Source organism: Benincasa hispida, unplaced genomic scaffold, assembly GCF_027475165.1.
Source record: "Benincasa hispida cultivar pf3 unplaced genomic scaffold, pf3_genome.v1.1 HicScf1109, whole genome shotgun sequence".
NCBI classification, from domain to species: domain Eukaryota; kingdom Viridiplantae; phylum Streptophyta; class Magnoliopsida; order Cucurbitales; family Cucurbitaceae; genus Benincasa; species Benincasa hispida.
The window spans coordinates 1-18139 of record NW_028325421.1 but is presented as its reverse complement, the minus strand read 5'-3'; the positions used below and the strand labels follow the sequence as shown (position 1 = coordinate 18139).

Below are 18139 nucleotides of genomic sequence, written 5' to 3'. Positions count from 1 at the left end.
TTTGTAGTTGACATAGTATAATAACAGAGAAAGAGGACATGAAATACTCGGACAGAGGATATATTTTAATATATATATATATACAGAGAAACATTATTTGATGATATAAAAACTAAAAGACAGTCTGTTATATACAAAAAATTTGAAATTTTGAAGAGAGAGAGAGAGAGAGAGAGAATATGTGTTTGTCTGTATCGATAAGAGAAAAAAACAGAGCACAAAAGCAGAAGCAGTGGGCGCCACGGAATACTGTGTTTCTTGACGTTGTAATTTCACATGCTGGGTGTGTCACTTCCAAGGACATGGATGCTCTGCTTTGGTTGCACCTTTATTATAATTTTCTTTTTATTTTTTGCTGCTCATTTTTCTAATGTATGAAACTTCATTTCATGAACTACAACAATGCAATATCTGTTCACAAACAGAGACTGGGAAAAGGGCGGTTTATACGAAGAAGGGGACTAAGCATTTGGATCATTTTCATCCAATGATATAATTGACATCTAGTTCAAATAAGAAGGATAAAGCCAAGAAAACAGCATGGTACAACTTGAAAGTGGCGATTTAGCATCAAAATAGTCTAAAAAAGGGATTGACTTGTACCTTGGCTTGAGTCCGTGTGCTCGACCTCAGCCAAGGCCTTGCCTTACCTATGTACATAGTTTCAACAAATTTTTTGGACCAATCCAAAAATTCGAATTGGTTAGGTGACTATCCGAATGACCCAAATAAGGTCTCTAACCCAATCCTTAAAATTCGGGCTGGGTTGTCGGACTATTTATTATTTATTTTTTTAATTTTAATTGTATTTTTTATTAACAAAATAATACTTAAATGTGTGTGCAACACATATTAATAATTAAAATTTTATAAAATTCAAATATTAAATATCAAAATTCGAGGTATATATTACAAACTTCATACAAACATCATAAAAATATATAGAAAAATTATTCTTTTGGTCCTCGAGTTTTAGAAAATATGTGTGTTTAGTCCATGAATTTCTTTTTAGTCCTTAGGTTTATAAGAATAAACTCATTTCGTCACTGAGTTTTCAAAATAAATCTTTTTAATACCCGAATTTTTAAAAATAGGTTTAAAAAGTCTCTTAAACAACTTTATACTATTATTTTGAATTATTATATTACATTTCAAATTAGAATAATGATTTTTAAAAATCACATTCTCTCTAAGACTATTTTTTCTAATTTTAAATATCATATAATTATTTTTAAAAAATCAAACAGAAATACTTCAAGGACCTTTTAAACCTATTTTTATAAACCTGGGACTAAAAATGTATATTTTGAAAATTCAATGACTAAATAGATCTATTTTTATAAACTTTTGGACTAAAAAGATATATTTTGAAAACTAAACCATGGACCTTTTTATAAACTTAAGGACTAAAAAGATACAATTTTAAAACTCATAGACCAAATGCACATGTTCTTCAAAACTTGGAGTCTAAAAAGGTAATTTTTCAAATATATATGATTTATAAGTTATAATATATATATTTGATAATATTAGAAACCAATCCAAATTTTTAAGAATGTAACCCGAATACAACCCAACCTGAAGAAAATATAAAAAATTCAATTCAACCCAATCCGAAAATAAAACTAACCCAACCCAACCCAACCATTACAATTTAGGTTGGATAGTTCGGGTTGTTCGGGCGATTGGGTCATTTGAACATCCCTACTTATCAATTGGGCATGCTTCATGCATAATCTGGTCTGAGAGATCATTTGAGGATCGGAATATGGCTTAAGGAAGACGTTCGGCTTTAGCCAAGGCTGATGTTGACCTAGCCAAACATGAAACTAGACACGCCCCTTAGTCCGATAGGCAATATAATTAACTTGAAGTGACTTCATAACCATGGAAACAACTTAGGTCAACTTCCTCTATAAATATGTGAGCACTGGTGTGCATATTTCTTCTTTTGTAGGCACTTCTTCTCCTCTTCAAATAAATTTATGGTTGGTGTCATGTGAAAGTAAGATGTATTTTCCCAGTCCAAAATTTAATATCCAAAATTATTATTAAAAAAAAACTAACATTGTCATTTCTTTAAGAGTATTTTTATCATTTGTAAAGTTGCACTCTCCATCTTTCATAAAAAATTTCAAAATTAACTTTTGACTAGATAACCGTTAGAATATTAGATGAAAATTTTAGACTTATAATACATTGTTGGTGATTCGAAACATAAATTAGGACTACCACATTCATTTCAAGTCATAATTTTCATAAAAAAGTCTAAAAGATATGTTTTAATGGTAGCTTTAAAACATCTATGGAACATGTTTTAAAGAAAGGACCATGCTAAGGATTTTTTTTTAAGCAATTTAACATTTTCTTTCTATGAGCCTTTTTCTATCTCAATTGAGTCTATGTGAGAAAAGGGGGATTTTTTAGTTTCATGGTCCTTTCGACCCTGCTTTACTATGTATAATTCACACATACACACGTAGAGAAGGCAGTCTTTTTTCTCATAGACTTATAATATAATGTTTCTTAAGGAGATTGAGATAATGGATCTTTAAATTTTGGGCTTCTTGCATATTTGATAAAATAAATTTAAAAAATTATATCTATAGTCCAGATTTATTACTTTTGAAAAAATAGCAAAAAAAAAAAGTTCAATTCATGTGATACACTTATACATATGATATATATGATACACTTGATACACTACTAGTATACGTCTGATACACTTGATACACTACTAGTATATGTCTGATACACTTGTTACACTATTGATACACACTTAATACAGTTGATGTACTATTGATACACGGTTAAAAATAACCAGTTATTTAAGTGTTTAAAAAAAAAATCATAAAAATGATTTTAAAAACACTTTTTCTCTAGTTATTCAAAACATGACCAAATTGTCAAAATGAGTAATACTAAATTGAGTGTAGTTTTAGATTGAATCTTGTTGGCCTATTGTACCTTTGTACTTAAAAATGAAAAAAACAACATCATTTAAAAATGAAAAAACTACAAAAAGAATAAAAAATATAGCAAATTTAAAATTTAAAGTGAGTAATAACTCATATTGCTACAAATAAAAAAAAATACAAAAAAGTATACATATCAAAGGAAAAATATATATAACTAATATATTAAATGTGGTATAGTTGGATATACAGAAAAAGTGAATATATTAAAAGGGTAAAATTGGAATAAGGAATAAATAAAAAAAATTAATTTAAAAATTTAAGTATATCTATAATTTTTCCTATGGTGAAAGCTCGCTTCTAATTGTACCTTCTGTATTTGCCCACCATTACAAATTTCCTTGTTTCTGTGGGTCGTTTTTATTCTTTCTTTTGAAAAAGTGGTATTTTTCTCTCTGATATAGAATTATAACTATAATGCTGGAGAGAGAGAGGAGAATAAAATAGGATTTTTCTGATATGGGTCTTTTTCTCTCTGGTATAGTATAATACTACAGAGAGCAAGAGACAGAGATAGGAAGAAAGAGGGAGTTTTGATTATCTCTCTCTCTCGGGTCCTTTTAATAATTACAAATTACAGAGAGAGGTGGGGCTTGGGAGAGAGAAGAGGAAAGGGATATGTATAGTTTGGTCTTTTTCTCTCTGTTTTATATTATTATCAAACTGTTTTTGACCCATTTGTCTGTGCTACCGTCTGTTTATCAATCATGTTTTGAGTTTTAACTTCAAAATGAAGTTATTAATGAATAATTTGGTATCATTTTCAGTAATGATGGACTTGATTATGGAAAAAAACCTTTGAGTGTAAAAGTTGGTTTTTTTTATGAGAATCTTCAGCTAAGATACAAGAATTTCATGTTTTCCTTAGGATAATGTGTACTCTGCTTTGTAAAATTGCCATTTCCTTTTGTTTTGGCATCATCCCAAATCTGGATTTTAAACTGCAGTTGCAGACCATTAATGGCGATTATTAAAGCCATTATGAAGTATAAAGTTACAATAATTGAACATGAAAGCAAATAATGTCTGTATTTCTGTTTAGAATGTCATAAATTAATGAGAAATAATAAGTCGTATTGTGTCAACAACTTCAAATTTTTTTTTTTTCTAATAAATGCACTGTGAAGATTGTTTGGTTAGCGATTTTTTACGTCATTTGTTCATAGAAGTGGGATTTCTTGAAGCAAAAACCCACAAGTTGCAATGTGTGCAACAAAGAAACAATGATGAATTTGATTCTCTAGTCTGTCTTCTTTAGGCAACTTTGCTTCTGTAATCTTCTTCTTCCAACACTCAAATTTTAAATTTCCTTTTATTTTTACCCTTTTTATAATTGTCAGTGGCACTGCCATGGGTTTTTGGGTCCTACTGTATTCCATGGGAGATGTAACCAAAAATCGTATAGCAAATTGTGAGGAACAGATTTGAAACACTCTCTCTCACGCGCTTGAACCATTGATTAGTTTCTCACTTTCCCTTTTTGATGCTTCTTAAAATGTGCTAAAACGGCCGCCGCTCCTTCGCGCCACCGGCTTCTTTGCTAGCTCTGGCGGCGAAAACTTTTAAAGGGTCTCTGTCTGTCTTGATCATGGCCGCCGCCGCACTGAGCAGAGCTTTGTTTCTAATGGGGTTTCTTCTATTTCTTCAACTGCAGCTTCCTGAAACAATGGCGGGTTAGTCTCTTTATCCCATTTGCTTGAATATTCAGACGCAACTCATCTCTGTATCTCTTCCTTTTTCACTGTGATTTGTTTTCTGGAGTCGATTTCTCTGATCTAGTGACAGTTCTTTTGAGAAAAAATGGTGTTCGTTGAAATGGGTTTTTAGTTCCTTTGAGAACAGAGTGAATAGCGATGGAAAAAGGTCAGTGGAATGATTCAGAGTTAAATGGTTCCTTGTTTTCGAAGAAGGTCAGTTTGAAATGTGAATCTGAATGACTTCTGGGATTTTTGTTTACCCTCTATTTGTTGGAGCTTTGAGGTTGCTTTCTTGGGCCTAGGTCTTGTTTGGCTGAGCTTGGTTTTGGTTCTTTTGTTGTTTTTGGATTAAGATGAAAAATGTTTCAGGTTGATTTTGCAGAAGTAAACATTATATTCAAATGGTTAGCTTTTAATTTCTTCTTGTTCTAAAAATTTCACAGATTGTCCCTTGGACTTGAGTGGATCAAACTTTACTTTAGTTGCCTCTATTTGCTCTAACCCCAATGAAAGAGGGAAATGTTGCCGCTATATCAATGCATTTGTTGCAGTTTCTGTTGCTCAGCTTGCAAATGCAACAGGTGAATTGGGAGTTTCTTCAAACTTATCTAGCATTTGCCTGCAATTTATATTTCAAACCATGGGACTCTATGGGGTTCCTAGAAATGCCACTGTTTTCTGTGGGGTTGGAACAAAAATTCCAGTGAACTATGCGTGTAGAGGCCGGGAAACCATCACACAGATGCTGGAATCTCCAAAGTTTACAGATGTCAGCGAAAATTGCAAGTTGCCACTCTCAGAGGAGAGTACTTGTAGGAAGTGTATTAATGCTGGGATTTTATATCTCCGCAATCTGATTGGAAGAGAAGATAATATAACGTTAAATACTTGTCGCGACGCTACGTTTGTTGCACTTGCTAGCCAACTTGATCCTGCTTCAGTTATTGATCTTGCATCCTGCTTCTTTGGAATTCAAGGCCTTAACAAGCCTCCAGGTACGACTATATAAGCAAGCAAATGTGAAATTTGTTTAGTTTCTCTTTGTAAGAGCCATACAGGCTTGGTTCTTTCCTTGCAAAGCTTGCTGTTCCCCTTTTCTGTTTATTACTGCATACACTTTAAGTTCAATAGCTATATCAGTTGCATAATGTATGATGTTCTGTGCCATCTGGCCCCTAGTTCTGCAGTATGTTGTTAACATTGTGTGAGATTACTAGTAAGGGATATTTTGGAGAATATTAGTAGGATACTAGTAAGAGCATAGTGGTAATTAGTTAGTGGTGCATTAGTTATAAATAAGGAAGTTGGGCATCTACGGTGGCGGGATCATTTTGGCATGTCAGTCCTTTGTGGATTAGTGATGGAATAGACATAGCCTCCTCGAAAGGCTATTGATATTGTAATTTTTTCATTGCTATTGCAAAATACAATTATCTTTGATGTTTTCATATATTTTGCGTTTGGGTAACTAACGCATCGTTACACAGGTACGATTATATGTCAGTTGTAAAGTTTTTTAAGATCGTACTTTTAGCAACCTATGAAGGGTGGTATTTGCTTACACAAATAGACTAGACTAACTCTAGTTTTAAACCTAGATCTCCTTTTCTGATAAAAGAGGATATTGGGTGAGTGAATGGTGCACACAGAAGGGGACACTATTTTTCTGCTCATGATTTGTTTGGTCAGATACAAGTTTCCTTAATCCTGGGTGCTGATTTAATTTTCCCCACAAATTCCTCTTCTCCAACATATAGTATAGTATAAAGTGTGATTTTATTTTTCATGCTGTTTTCAGCCCCACCCCCATCTTTGGCTACACCAGATATTTCCCCAAGTCCATCAGCTGCTGAAAGTCCGGGGCCACTGACGCTAGGTGTTGCTGGTGATAAAAGTCAACATCATTCCTACCATCTAACATTAGTAGCGGGTATTGGCATTGCGGTGACTGTCGCTTCTGTATTGATGCTGGTTGTCTTGATTGTGCTGATTCGAAGGAAAAGCCGAGAGCTAAAGGATTCTGATAAGATGGATGCCAACTCTTCAAAATCCTTCCCCTCTCGTCCCATCAAAAAGTATCAGGAAGGTTGGGTGAATTATCTGTACTCCTGTCGGCTTTCGAGTTCTTTGCTTAGCATTAGGAACATACATGTTCAAGCAATCTTTCAGCTGTCTCTTTCTTTTGTGTTTTATGCCCTCTGTTGCCATTGACATCTCGTGCAGGACCTTCAATGTTTAAAAAATTCAGCTATAAGGAGATCAAGAAAGCAACAGATAGTTTTAGTACAACAATTGGTCAAGGAGGATACGGAACTGTTTATAAAGCTCAATTCAGTGATGACTTAGTGGTAGCTGTGAAGAGGATGAACAAAGTCTCCGAGCAGGGGGACGATGAATTTGGCAGAGAAATAGAGCTGCTTGCGAGATTACATCACCGGCATCTTGTTGCTTTAAGGGGCTTTTGTGTTGAAAAGCATGAACGGTAGTTCACTTAATGTTATACTTTTGTGGAAGCATTTAACATCTTGTGACAACAACATGAAATGCTACAATTTTTTTTTACCTCGGCAGGTTTCTTGTGTACGAGTATATGGCTAATGGAAGCTTGAAGGATCATCTTCATGGTATGTCAGTTTCTTTAACAGACTCGATTGTTCTTTCTTTTTTTCCCCTTTGTACTTCTCAAAATAGAAATGATGTTTCATTCTAAAGTATTTTAAACAAGATTAACTGAAATGCAGTTTCTGGAAACTATTGACGAAAACAATCTTCAGGCGATCTTTCAGCAAATTTTTGGTTTCGAGCCTATTGTTACTTATAGGCTCCCTGGTCACATCCTCATTCTAGCCATTCTTTCTTCCATATGGTTGGAAAGGAACGGAATAAATTTAAAATATTTAAAACCCCTTTCAGATAGACTTTGGGATAATATGATTTTTGTAGCACTTTATGCTTTGTCAAGTGTTTAGTCAAATGAATGAGCTTCTTTTTATTATCCTCCCTTGGATTATGTATAAATGAATGCATTCTCACGCTCGTGCAGCTCCTGGCAGGACCCCTTTAAGTTGGCGGACAAGAATCCAAATTGCCATTGATGTCGCCAATGCTTTGGTAGCTTGCTGATATTCCTATTCTCATCAAGAGCTAATGAACTAATAGCTCAACCATCTTCAAAAGCTGTTTTCAGCAACTCTTTTATTGAAGGAAAATCCATTTACCATTCACTTGTACTTCTCCTCTGCAGGAGTATCTTCACTATTATTGTGATCCCCCACTGTGCCATAGAGACATTAAGTCCAGCAACATTTTACTGGATGAGAACTTTGTTGCTAAGGTGACTGAGCAAATTCATCTACAATGACAAATATTGCTCTTTTCTTTTGTTATGTACCGACAACATGGTTGCGGTACCATATTACAAATTTTTATTAGGAATACATACATACGTTTACAACTGAACCGAAGATTTATTCTCGTTACAATCTGCAAATCCAAATGCTTCAACTTATTATAATTCTATCTTATCTTCCAGGTTGCCGATTTTGGCCTTGCACATGCTTCAAAGGGCGGTTCTGTTTTCTTTGAACCTGTAAATACCGATATCCGGGGAACACCAGGTTTGGAAGACAAGGAATTGTTCAACTCGTGTACGGATATTACCATCTCATAAGCTAATAATATCTCAATGCTAATTAATTTTCAGGTTATATGGATCCTGAGTACGTTATCACACAAGAACTTACTGAGAAAAGTGATATATACAGTTATGGCGTGCTACTTCTGGAAATAGTTACTGGCAGACGTGCAATACAAGACGGGAAGAATTTGGTCGAATGGTCCCTGGGGTACATGATTTCAGATTCAAGGATATCTGAACTAGTAGATCCAAGTATCAAGAGTTCTTTTAACTTGGACCAACTTCACACAGTCGTGTCAATAGTGAGATGGTGCACTGAGGGAGAAGGCAGGGCGAGGCCATCGATTAAACAGGTGCTTCGAATATTGTACGAGAGTTCGGACCCGATGCATCAAGGGCTTGTAGAGGCTGTGGATGATGAAGAATATGGAGGCATTGAAGGGAGACAGAGCATGAGCAAGAGAAAAATGCATAAAAGTGATGTGATTTTCCACAGTGGAGATGGAAGGTATCTTGCTTCTTCATCAAGCACATCTAGGTCATATTGTAGTAGAAGCTTTTTACTTGAAACTGGTTCACCACAGTCTCCTCCCAATATTTTGTCTGTCCCAGACCAATTGTTTTAGACTTCAGCACTGTATGAGGCATGTTTGACAGTGAAAAAGTATTGGTTTTGTAAGCATGCTTGGTTTTCATTCTTTCCATGGCTACACCTAGAAAAAAGTTGTAAAGAGAGATCGAAACATATTTCACTGCCACGTTTTTGGTTAATGCCAAACCAAAATTCTTAAAAGGATTGAAATATGTTAAGCCATCGTGTATTTTCTTTTATTCTATTGTGTACTGTCATTCTTACTGATAGAGGATGTCAGTGAAAATTGTTGTTAGATACCGAATTCAAACTATGTCAATATTGGAGATATAATGATATAAAATTTTTAGATGGTCGTCATTTACTTCTCTACATGACACTGCAATTAGTATTTAAATTTAGTTAAACCATGATTCAGGAAATGACGATTAACGTGTCTAATAAATCTCTTCTATAAGTGTATTCAACTATCATTTAACCTCCCTTTCATCTATTCTATAAAAAGCAAAATCAACTATCAATGATAAAATCTATTTTATTGTATTCAACTATCATAAGCCTCCCTTTCATCTATTCTATAACTATTCCATAAAGCAAAATCATTCTATATTGATCTACCAAATTTAGTCCCATCATCGTTCAGTATAAATTAAATACAATCACAACTCAAAATATAGAAATAATTTTTTAAAAACTTTGAGAACTAAATAAACCACCATCAAAATTAAGAAATTAAATTCGTAATCTTGCACTTCCATTTGGCATCTGATAAGACCTGAAAGGAAAGAAACAACTCTACAAAAAGAGGAAAGTTATTTTTTTTTTTTTAAAAAAAAGAAATTATCTTGAACCCCAAACAAAATTTAGTATAATATTCTTCTGTGAAAAGATCATATAACGATGAACTTCCTCTCTAAACTAAAGTGCGTGTTGGCCATTATCTCATTTACAAAGGGTTTTTGTAGCCTAATCGAGTCAAACAAGAAATGAAACAACCTTCAAACTACACAAAAATGGCTTCAAATTTGGCACAAGGGTTATCTTCCACGTATCTTCTGAGTTCAGAGTCCCCTTTAAATCTGAAGGTATATAGAGCTTGCCTTTGCGTCAACCCAACTGGGTATATTTTGTACAACCTTAATCCATCTCCTCCTTTTAAGCTTTTAGGCCTCTCCTGCTTCCATATTGGTTCGTGCTTCAGAGAATTGAACTTCGAAATCACTGCTGACGCCAGACCTTCAAGCGTCAGATTACTGGACCTGCAAACTAAGGTCTTACACATTCTATTCTGAGAACTGAAGGGGGCAGAAGACCACTCGGACTGGTTAAGTTCGTATAATTTAGAGTTAAAAATTCGAACCTACATTTGAAAGGCAGTTTACTTAGGAAAACCTTTCTATAACCAATTATTTTCTACCCTTCAAACATAGATTAAACAATATCTAAGTTGCCGAAACGAGCATAGCTTAACTGACATATGAGTGTCTTAGTAACTACGAGGACTGTGGTTCAAATTTCCCAACTCCCAATTATACTAAAAAAAAACAAAACCTAAGTTTTAGATCCCATATTTCATACCTATGGAACAAATTCTTTGCAGATAAGGTCTCACCACACTTCATAGTTTTAAGGGTTTGTTTGGAATGACTTTCTAGAATAATCATTCCAAACAACATTTCCGGAAGAAGAAATAGACAAGTCACGTGATCCAGTAATCTTGAAAAGAGTATATGGATTACCTCAAGAAAATGGACTCTGAATCAAACCTTCCTCTTTCTCTCACATACAAGTGATAAACAGTCTCAGAACCTCTGGTGCATTTACAAGGTCGATTTTTGAATGCTAGACCCTTTTCTTCGGTCTCGTGAATACCTGTTGCCACATGAATACAAAGGCGACATGACGAATGAACTGCTGCCATATCCAATAGTGCCTTGAAAGAATCAGATGGACCCTCATATTTCCACCTAGAATGGGAAAGACCAAATGCACATAGTTGAGAAGGAACATCAGAAATAGACCTGAAATATCTCATTTCTCTAGATGGATTTAAATTTCACCTCAGAGAGTTGTTGAATGCCTCAGGATTTGCTGCAAGGTATTTCATAGAGTTGGCAACTGACTCAACATCTGAAAGTTCCCTGATATGCAAAAGTGAAGCAGGTGAAGGAGCAAACTCTTGAATGTTTGGAGCTCCAATAACCACTGGAACAGCTCCTACAATAACGACAAGAAAAAGAGAAAGGCCACAACTTTCAAAGACAAGGACTGGATTTTAGAACGATAAGTGGAATAATTCCTTACCCAGTACCCGTAAGATAACTTGAAACATAAAATTTGAAAACATGAGCGATTCAAGTAACATGCAAGTATGTAAAAGAGATATGATCACGTAAGACCTAATCATTGAATGAAGCATATGAGGGTAAAAAGGATATATCCAGGAGTCAGTGAAGAGATCCAAATTCCTTACCAGCAACTAGAGACTGGAAAAATTTTTCAGTCACATAATCTTCCTCGTTGGAATTCTCAAAAGCCAAGCTGAACTTGTAGCGCTTCAGAGTCTCCAATTTGTTCACTGCAAAGAGCAAAATAGAAATGTGTATTACAAAACTTTTCACTACGATAAAACTGGTAAAAGTCTAAATCTCTGATCCCTGCAAGTTTATTAGCATATCTACCCAGAAATTCTTTCAATTTATGAGATGACCAGAATATCATAATGTATATTATATTCTCTAAGGGCATACATTTCACAACAAAATGAGCCAAATAACCCACCAAGTATGAAAGCCATGTGTGAATCAAGCGATGAATTTCTTGGCCATTTGGTTTTATTTTATTTTTTAACCAAGAAACAAATAAAGGATTCTTGTTCACTGCAAGTAACAATTTGTTCACTGCAAAGAGCAAAATAGAAATGTGTATTACAAAACTTTTCACTACGATAAAACTGGTAAAAGTCCAAATCTCTGGTCCCTGTAAGTTTATTAGCATATCTACCCAGCAATTCTTTCAATTTATGAGATGACCAGAATATCATAACGTATATTATATTCCCTAAGGGCATACATTTCACAACAAAATGAGCCAAATAACCCACCAAGTATGAAAGCCATGTGTGAATCAAGCGATGAATTTCTTGGCCATTTGTTTTTAAATTAGTTTTTAAACAACAAACAACTCATTAATGTAATGAAAACAAATAAAAGTTTAAAAGATACAACCTCCCAAAAGGAGAGGAATAAAAGTTTTCTACATTGCTGCTTTGCATCCCATTATAGGCTAATTATTTTGGAGGCTTCTGGCTGGTCATAATCGTTTCCTAATACCATTTTCAATATCCTCGCTTCTGTTTTGGTTGATCATCCTTTTGGCAGTACTAAACAAGTTTTATGGTTGGCTATCGTTCGTGCTGTTTTATGGATGCCTTGGGGTGAAAGAAATGGCCGTGTTTTCAGGGATACTTCCTCCTCTTTTGATTATTTTATAGACAGGGTTCTATCTACCCCTTTCGTTTTTTGTAAAACGAAACACCCTTTTGTTCATTATAGCATGTCATTCCTATTGGAGATCTTTATTGTAATTCACCAATAGGTTTGGAGTCTTACTCCTTTATTTCATCAGTCAATAAAATTGTTTCTTGAATAAAAATAAAAATAAATAATAAATAAAAACTATGAAAACCTTTTGACAAAATCTTTCATCCCAAATATCTCCTGCATCTCACACCAGCCAATTAGGTTTTATCAGATGAGACTTATTCTTTCACTTTCTTTCCCTCCAGCGTTCATATGTTCACTATTTTTATTTATTTATTTTGTATCGCAGTTACTTGATGTAAACAATTTTAGTTTCAATTGAAAAATTATCACGTCTTCCAGTTCTACTAAACATCCATCCTATATGATTCGAGTGTGTCAAAATGTGCACCCTCCACATGTTTCGAGCATATCCAAAATAGAACCAAAATAGAAAATCATCGCAAACCAATAGAGTGCATTCATGTCTCAAACAAATAAGTAGAGTTGCATGCTTCCTAGGTCAAACACATTCAGGATTTAAGAGATAGCATCACTTAGAGGCACACGCTTATCACTAATCAGAAGCACATGACAGCAACAATGACTGATGAGCAAAATCCATCAAATAACACTGGAATCAAATTAGACCCAATAAATTATAAAAAATGTCCTCTTTCTTAGTAATAACAATACGATGAGAACTACTCGTAGAGGAAGAAATTGATAATTATGTGACTTAAAACCAAAAGCAGAGTACAAACAAGGTAATCAAAACCTAGCGATTTAACAGATGAATAAAACATTATATTATCTTTGTGGTCATAGGATAATTTTAAATTGCACCTGTGCTTCCATCACGATTTCTGTGACAAGCACCATAGGAATCTATTGTGACATTCAGCTTTTCAAGAGCCTCAAGAGCTTCCAGGCGGAAGTTACGAGCACCACAATTCGAAATGAAAGCAGCTGCAAGGGCACTCTCACTCTTTGCCTGCACTGGAGCCATGATATCATACTCGGCCCAGGAGAAGTATCCAACAGGTACATCTGACGAGAGACTGGTGGTCATTACTATACTGTAGCCATTCCTAAAAAAGCATCAAAGACTATGTTAGAGTTTCTTTTTTTTATTTTGGTTGTGTGGGGGTGGGGGGTGTAGCATACAATTTCTTGATTAAATGAAATATTACAAAAGGTAAAACCCATACAAAGAGATTATAAAAGAGTTCTCCAATTTGTTACTAGAGAATGTAAGTTGTAGCTATTAAAAGGAGCCAAATTTTTACTCCACATAGCAGTAAAAAAAAAGAAGCTTCTAAAACTTCCAGCGGGGAAATTTCTCTGTTTTGACTGCTTACCACAACTAACCACCACATTCCTATAACATTAAACTTACTATTATGCTATATAACAGCCAGGCCAACCATTACATCAGATTTCCAATTATCTCAACCCACGACATACAGAACATTGAACCCTTCTAGCTCTTTTCTTCCTACATAGGTGATCAGACTAGCAGTTTAGCTATATCAATTCCCTCGCCCAATCTTGACCTTAACCAGGAAGTGAAAGTCAGGGTAGCATTCCATATGTCGTCAGAGGACTCACATGAACTGTTCAATTCTTGGCCATTAAATTAGGACCTTAAGGTTAGATGGTCCATGACTGCCAAATTGTATTGCTATTCTTAATTCAGCCCATTTTTTGATAGTTCTCCATCCATTGAGACATAGAAAACATGCCAATGTTACCCCCTCAAAAATTGACTAAGCTTTGAAAGCTTCCTAGCCAATTAACTCGCTATGTTCTTGATAGATCATATCACAAAAGCCTATAAAATATGCATTCCCACCACACCTCCCTTGCTTCCCTTACACTCTTCTCCTCATGGGCAAACTCTTGCATACCACTAGTTCAGCCCTCCAACTCGGGACTATATAGACTTCTTCCGTTACAGTTCTCTTACAAGTTGAGCTCTCAAACCAACCACTCCATCCCTTCCATGAGTTTCTTGATCTCTCTCCATCATGGATAACTTTTGTATCACACTCTAAAAGGAACTGAATGCCCTCTGCATCCCCTCAAAATTCCAACTCCAACTTATCTCCCATATTACTCAATCTTACTTCCCTCCTGCATTTCCATATTCCACCATACCCAAGTTTTCAAAGGCTTGGACTTCTTTTCACATTTCTCTCTCTAACCAGTCTTCCTCCTTCCCATCTCTCCCTTTGATGAAGACTTCTACCAAGAACCAAGCACCATAACCCAATTGCAAACAACTACCTATAAAAGCTCATGAAACCTCTACAAATCCCCAATTTTCTCGATCCATAACATATGACCCTTCTGGCAGCCTTCCTTTTAAGCCCTTTGTTTCCTGTGTAGGTAAATCAAACTGGCAGCCTTCCTCTACCAGATAAGTTTTTCAGGCATTTCATCAGATTGACTGGGGGGAAAAACAGCAAACCGTGCATGGTTTTTGTAATCATACATGACACTAATGCCCAAATATTTTATTGCCTGGGTGTTAAATAAAAAACTATTCATTAAAAAAAATCCCTAGAAATAAATATAGAGGATGTTTCTTACTAAGAAAGGGGAAGTTTTGTACTCCAAACAGCATAATGGTAATATAAGAGATTGTGCTTACCCACCGTCGGGCCTGGGCAATATTGTTATCTGCATAATATAGAGATGATTCCATGGATCGAATAATTGAAGGCATTCCACCCTGGTAATTTAAACCAAAAGCAGCATCCGGATCCTTACTTGGTCTGGCCTGAAATTCACATCCTACAGCACAGGATTTCCTCCCCTATAGAAAACAAATAACTAAAAGGATTTAGAATTTTTTGCAAAAACGTACAAATTAGGATTTTGGAGCTTTAAGTCCCACAGGAAATAAATCTCAGCATGAATGCAGTAAGATAGTCTCCCTGAATTTATACATGAATTAATGAATTTTAGTATATTAATAGCAGGAAGGAGAAATGCTGTGCATGGTATAGATAAATTTCCCTCCGCTTTTCATGGGGCCATCAAACATCACTTTTTGGGTGATTGAAAATATCTAAGAAAGTCATTTCAAAGTATCCTCATATTTATCCTTGAAAATTCAGTGTTTCTTGATGATCACATATGTTAAAGGAGGATTTGCAGGCATTTTACAAAGGGCTAGAGCCTTTAAGAAGTTGAACCAGAATGGCATCGTTCGCAATGTCTATAGGTATACATTATTAGAAACCAACAATGTTTATGAATGGCATTTCATCCCAAATAAGCGAAATGGCAATGAATTAAGATATAGTTTGCCTGTCCTTGCAACTAACGCGGATGAGAGGGGAGAAGGATATGGAAGGACCTTATTGTTGGATTATTATTCGTTTTGATTTTATTCAGGGCCACAAACTAAAGAAGAATCCAACCTTCAAAGGAAATTTGCCTTTCCCAATCCGAGCCACAACCTCCTTTTAGCACAACTCATAGTCTCACACTTTCAGGTTGAACATTCAAGTTCAATTCCTACCAAACATTTGGGCACGAAACTATCTTGATATCAATATCTGAGCTCCTAATATACAAAACCAATGCATGAACTCTCTCTCCACGCATCCAAAAAATAAAGATGTACATCGAAAATTGAACATGGAAAGGAAAATTTGCATATCAAATGATATCGATAGATGCTACGTTACGTGTAGCATTACATGGATTTCCACGTCGATGCAGTACAAAGTCGTAACAGCACATTAAATAACATAGTGATGCAGTACATCAAAATAAAACGCGAGTATATAGGGCATTTTATTATGCAATGACGAGTGAAACATGATGCAGAAGGCGAATAAAGAAAGAAACAAGGAAGGCGAACTAAAGAAAACCAAGTTTGAAGGCGAATAAAGAAAGAAACCTCATCAGAACCAGACACCAATATCGGCTCCTTTTGGAAGTCCCTAGAATACGTCACAGCATCTTCTTTCTCCAACCACTCCTCACACATCCCCAATTCCGAAATCCGATCGCCGTCAATAAACCGGGAATTCAAATCATCAGCTCCGCCGATCAGTGCACGAGAAGGCGGCGAGCGGTAGAACAAATCAGCCCATGAATCGACCATGGCTACATTTTTAGCCACATCAAGACGACCCAGAAAGATGATCTCTGCTATGACGACGAGAGCGATGAACAGAGGCATCGCATTTGACCATTTTTTCTTAGGCGGTATCGGGGCCCCACTGGACACCGGCAACTCCTCGGCGGTGGCCCATGATCGGGACCCTCTTTGATTCGCGGTAATGCTCATCGTTTCAAAACTCAACTCAAATCAAATCTCCTTAATTTGATTTCTAATTCCCAAGAAATTTGTAATCCAGGGAGTTTCGGAAGAGAGAGAGAGGGAGATTTTGACGATAATTTAAGCGTTTGCCTTTTATATGGTTTTCAGTGTCCCGACCAGAAATTATCGAAAGATCGCTATGATATTTGAGGAGAAAATTTCTACTACTTTAATGAATGATGTGGATCCACCAAATAAATAATTAAGAAATTAATAAATTATTTAATGCTATATTTTCAATTTTTTAATTTATTTATTTTTGGCAAAGGCTTGTAATTTAAAAATTGATAATTAAATTTTATCTATAAAATGATGACTAGTTTTAAATGTATTTGTTTTGTTCGTAATAAAAGAAAATACTATATTATTGTAAAATAGTATGAAATTTGGATAAAGAAATTTCAAGGTAAGTTATTTGAAATCACCATTTTTTTTTTTTCGTTTTGTATCATATGAGAGGGAGATTGAACTTATAATATTGAAGTTGGTAATATAACGATGCCATTAAGCTAAAAGTTATGCCAATTTTGGTATTTGAAATAACAATTCAATGTGATATGAGTCATGGAATTCATTTGAAATTCTATATGTATACACATTGATATCACATATGCAAAATATATACATATATATACTTCATCGGTAACCAATAAGTCTTTCGATCTAAAAATTTCTATTAGATATTTAAGACGTTTTATATTTTACCCGGTGAATCTTTAGCTTCATATTTAACAAATTCATGTGTGAAAAAAAGCCATTATTTTTTTTTTATATGTCTTGCAGTCAATATTTATTGGCTATTTATAAATTTTAAGAAATATGAAAATAGTACATGTTAAATACATGTTGTAATTATAAGATTGAGATCGAGGATATTATATATATATATATATACACACATATATTAGTTTAATTCGTGCTAAATTGTAAATTTTATCTTATGATTTGGAGAAAGTTAGAGTTTAATCCCACAATTTTTAAAATTGTAATCTAGTCCTTATTGTTCGATAAAATTTTCATACACGATTCCTAATGTAAGGACTATTTATGAAATTTTTATTAAATTATAGAGACTAAATTTTAATTATAAATTATCTAGACTAAATTTTAATTTCGTCCAAAACTAAATTTACAATTTAATCATTAATTTAAAACTAAAACATTGGTGGCTTCATTAAAAAAGAAAGAGAGAGAGAGAGAGAGAAAGAAAACACATTGTTAGCTTAATTTAAACTGAAAATGTCAGATAGTTTCTAAATATATCTCAATAAAACGGATTTTTTGAGCTATTGTATTTATTTCAAATTTGAAAGCTTTATTATTTATTTTTTTACCTAATAGAATTTCTGTTTGTTTAATTAAACGCAAACTTGAA

The 18139-nt window shown here is 34.6% G+C and overlaps 2 protein-coding genes across 3 annotated transcripts; one reads left to right on the top strand and one right to left on the bottom strand.

The window, feature by feature from the left end:
• Positions 1 to 3566: 3566 nt before the first annotated feature.
• Positions 3567 to 9261, top strand: LOC120068191 (putative receptor-like protein kinase At1g49730). The gene is made up of 9 exons (XM_039019903.2): positions 3567 to 4648; positions 5116 to 5667; positions 6471 to 6758; positions 6896 to 7154; positions 7244 to 7296; positions 7716 to 7783; positions 7917 to 8006; positions 8205 to 8289; positions 8376 to 9261. Exons 1-9 carry the CDS (start codon positions 4564 to 4566, stop codon positions 8933 to 8935), a joined length of 2040 nt encoding a protein of 679 aa, XP_038875831.1. The 5' UTR covers positions 3567 to 4563; the 3' UTR covers positions 8936 to 9261.
• Positions 9262 to 9746: 485 nt separating this feature from the next.
• Positions 9747 to 16935, bottom strand: LOC120091536 (glycoprotein 3-alpha-L-fucosyltransferase FUT11-like). 2 transcript variants are annotated; one of them, XM_039049624.2, is made up of 7 exons: positions 16339 to 16935; positions 15083 to 15243; positions 13269 to 13513; positions 11375 to 11479; positions 10962 to 11118; positions 10641 to 10868; positions 9747 to 10261 (listed from the first exon to the last, which is right to left on the bottom strand). In XM_039049624.2, exons 1-7 carry the CDS (start codon positions 16729 to 16731, stop codon positions 10168 to 10170), a joined length of 1383 nt encoding a protein of 460 aa, XP_038905552.1. In that variant the 5' UTR covers positions 16732 to 16935; the 3' UTR covers positions 9747 to 10167. The 2 variants fall into 2 exon arrangements, with proteins under 2 accessions (XP_038905552.1, XP_038905543.1); XM_039049615.2 differs by having other exon boundaries at positions 9747 to 10160.
• Positions 16936 to 18139: the final 1204 nt, after the last annotated feature.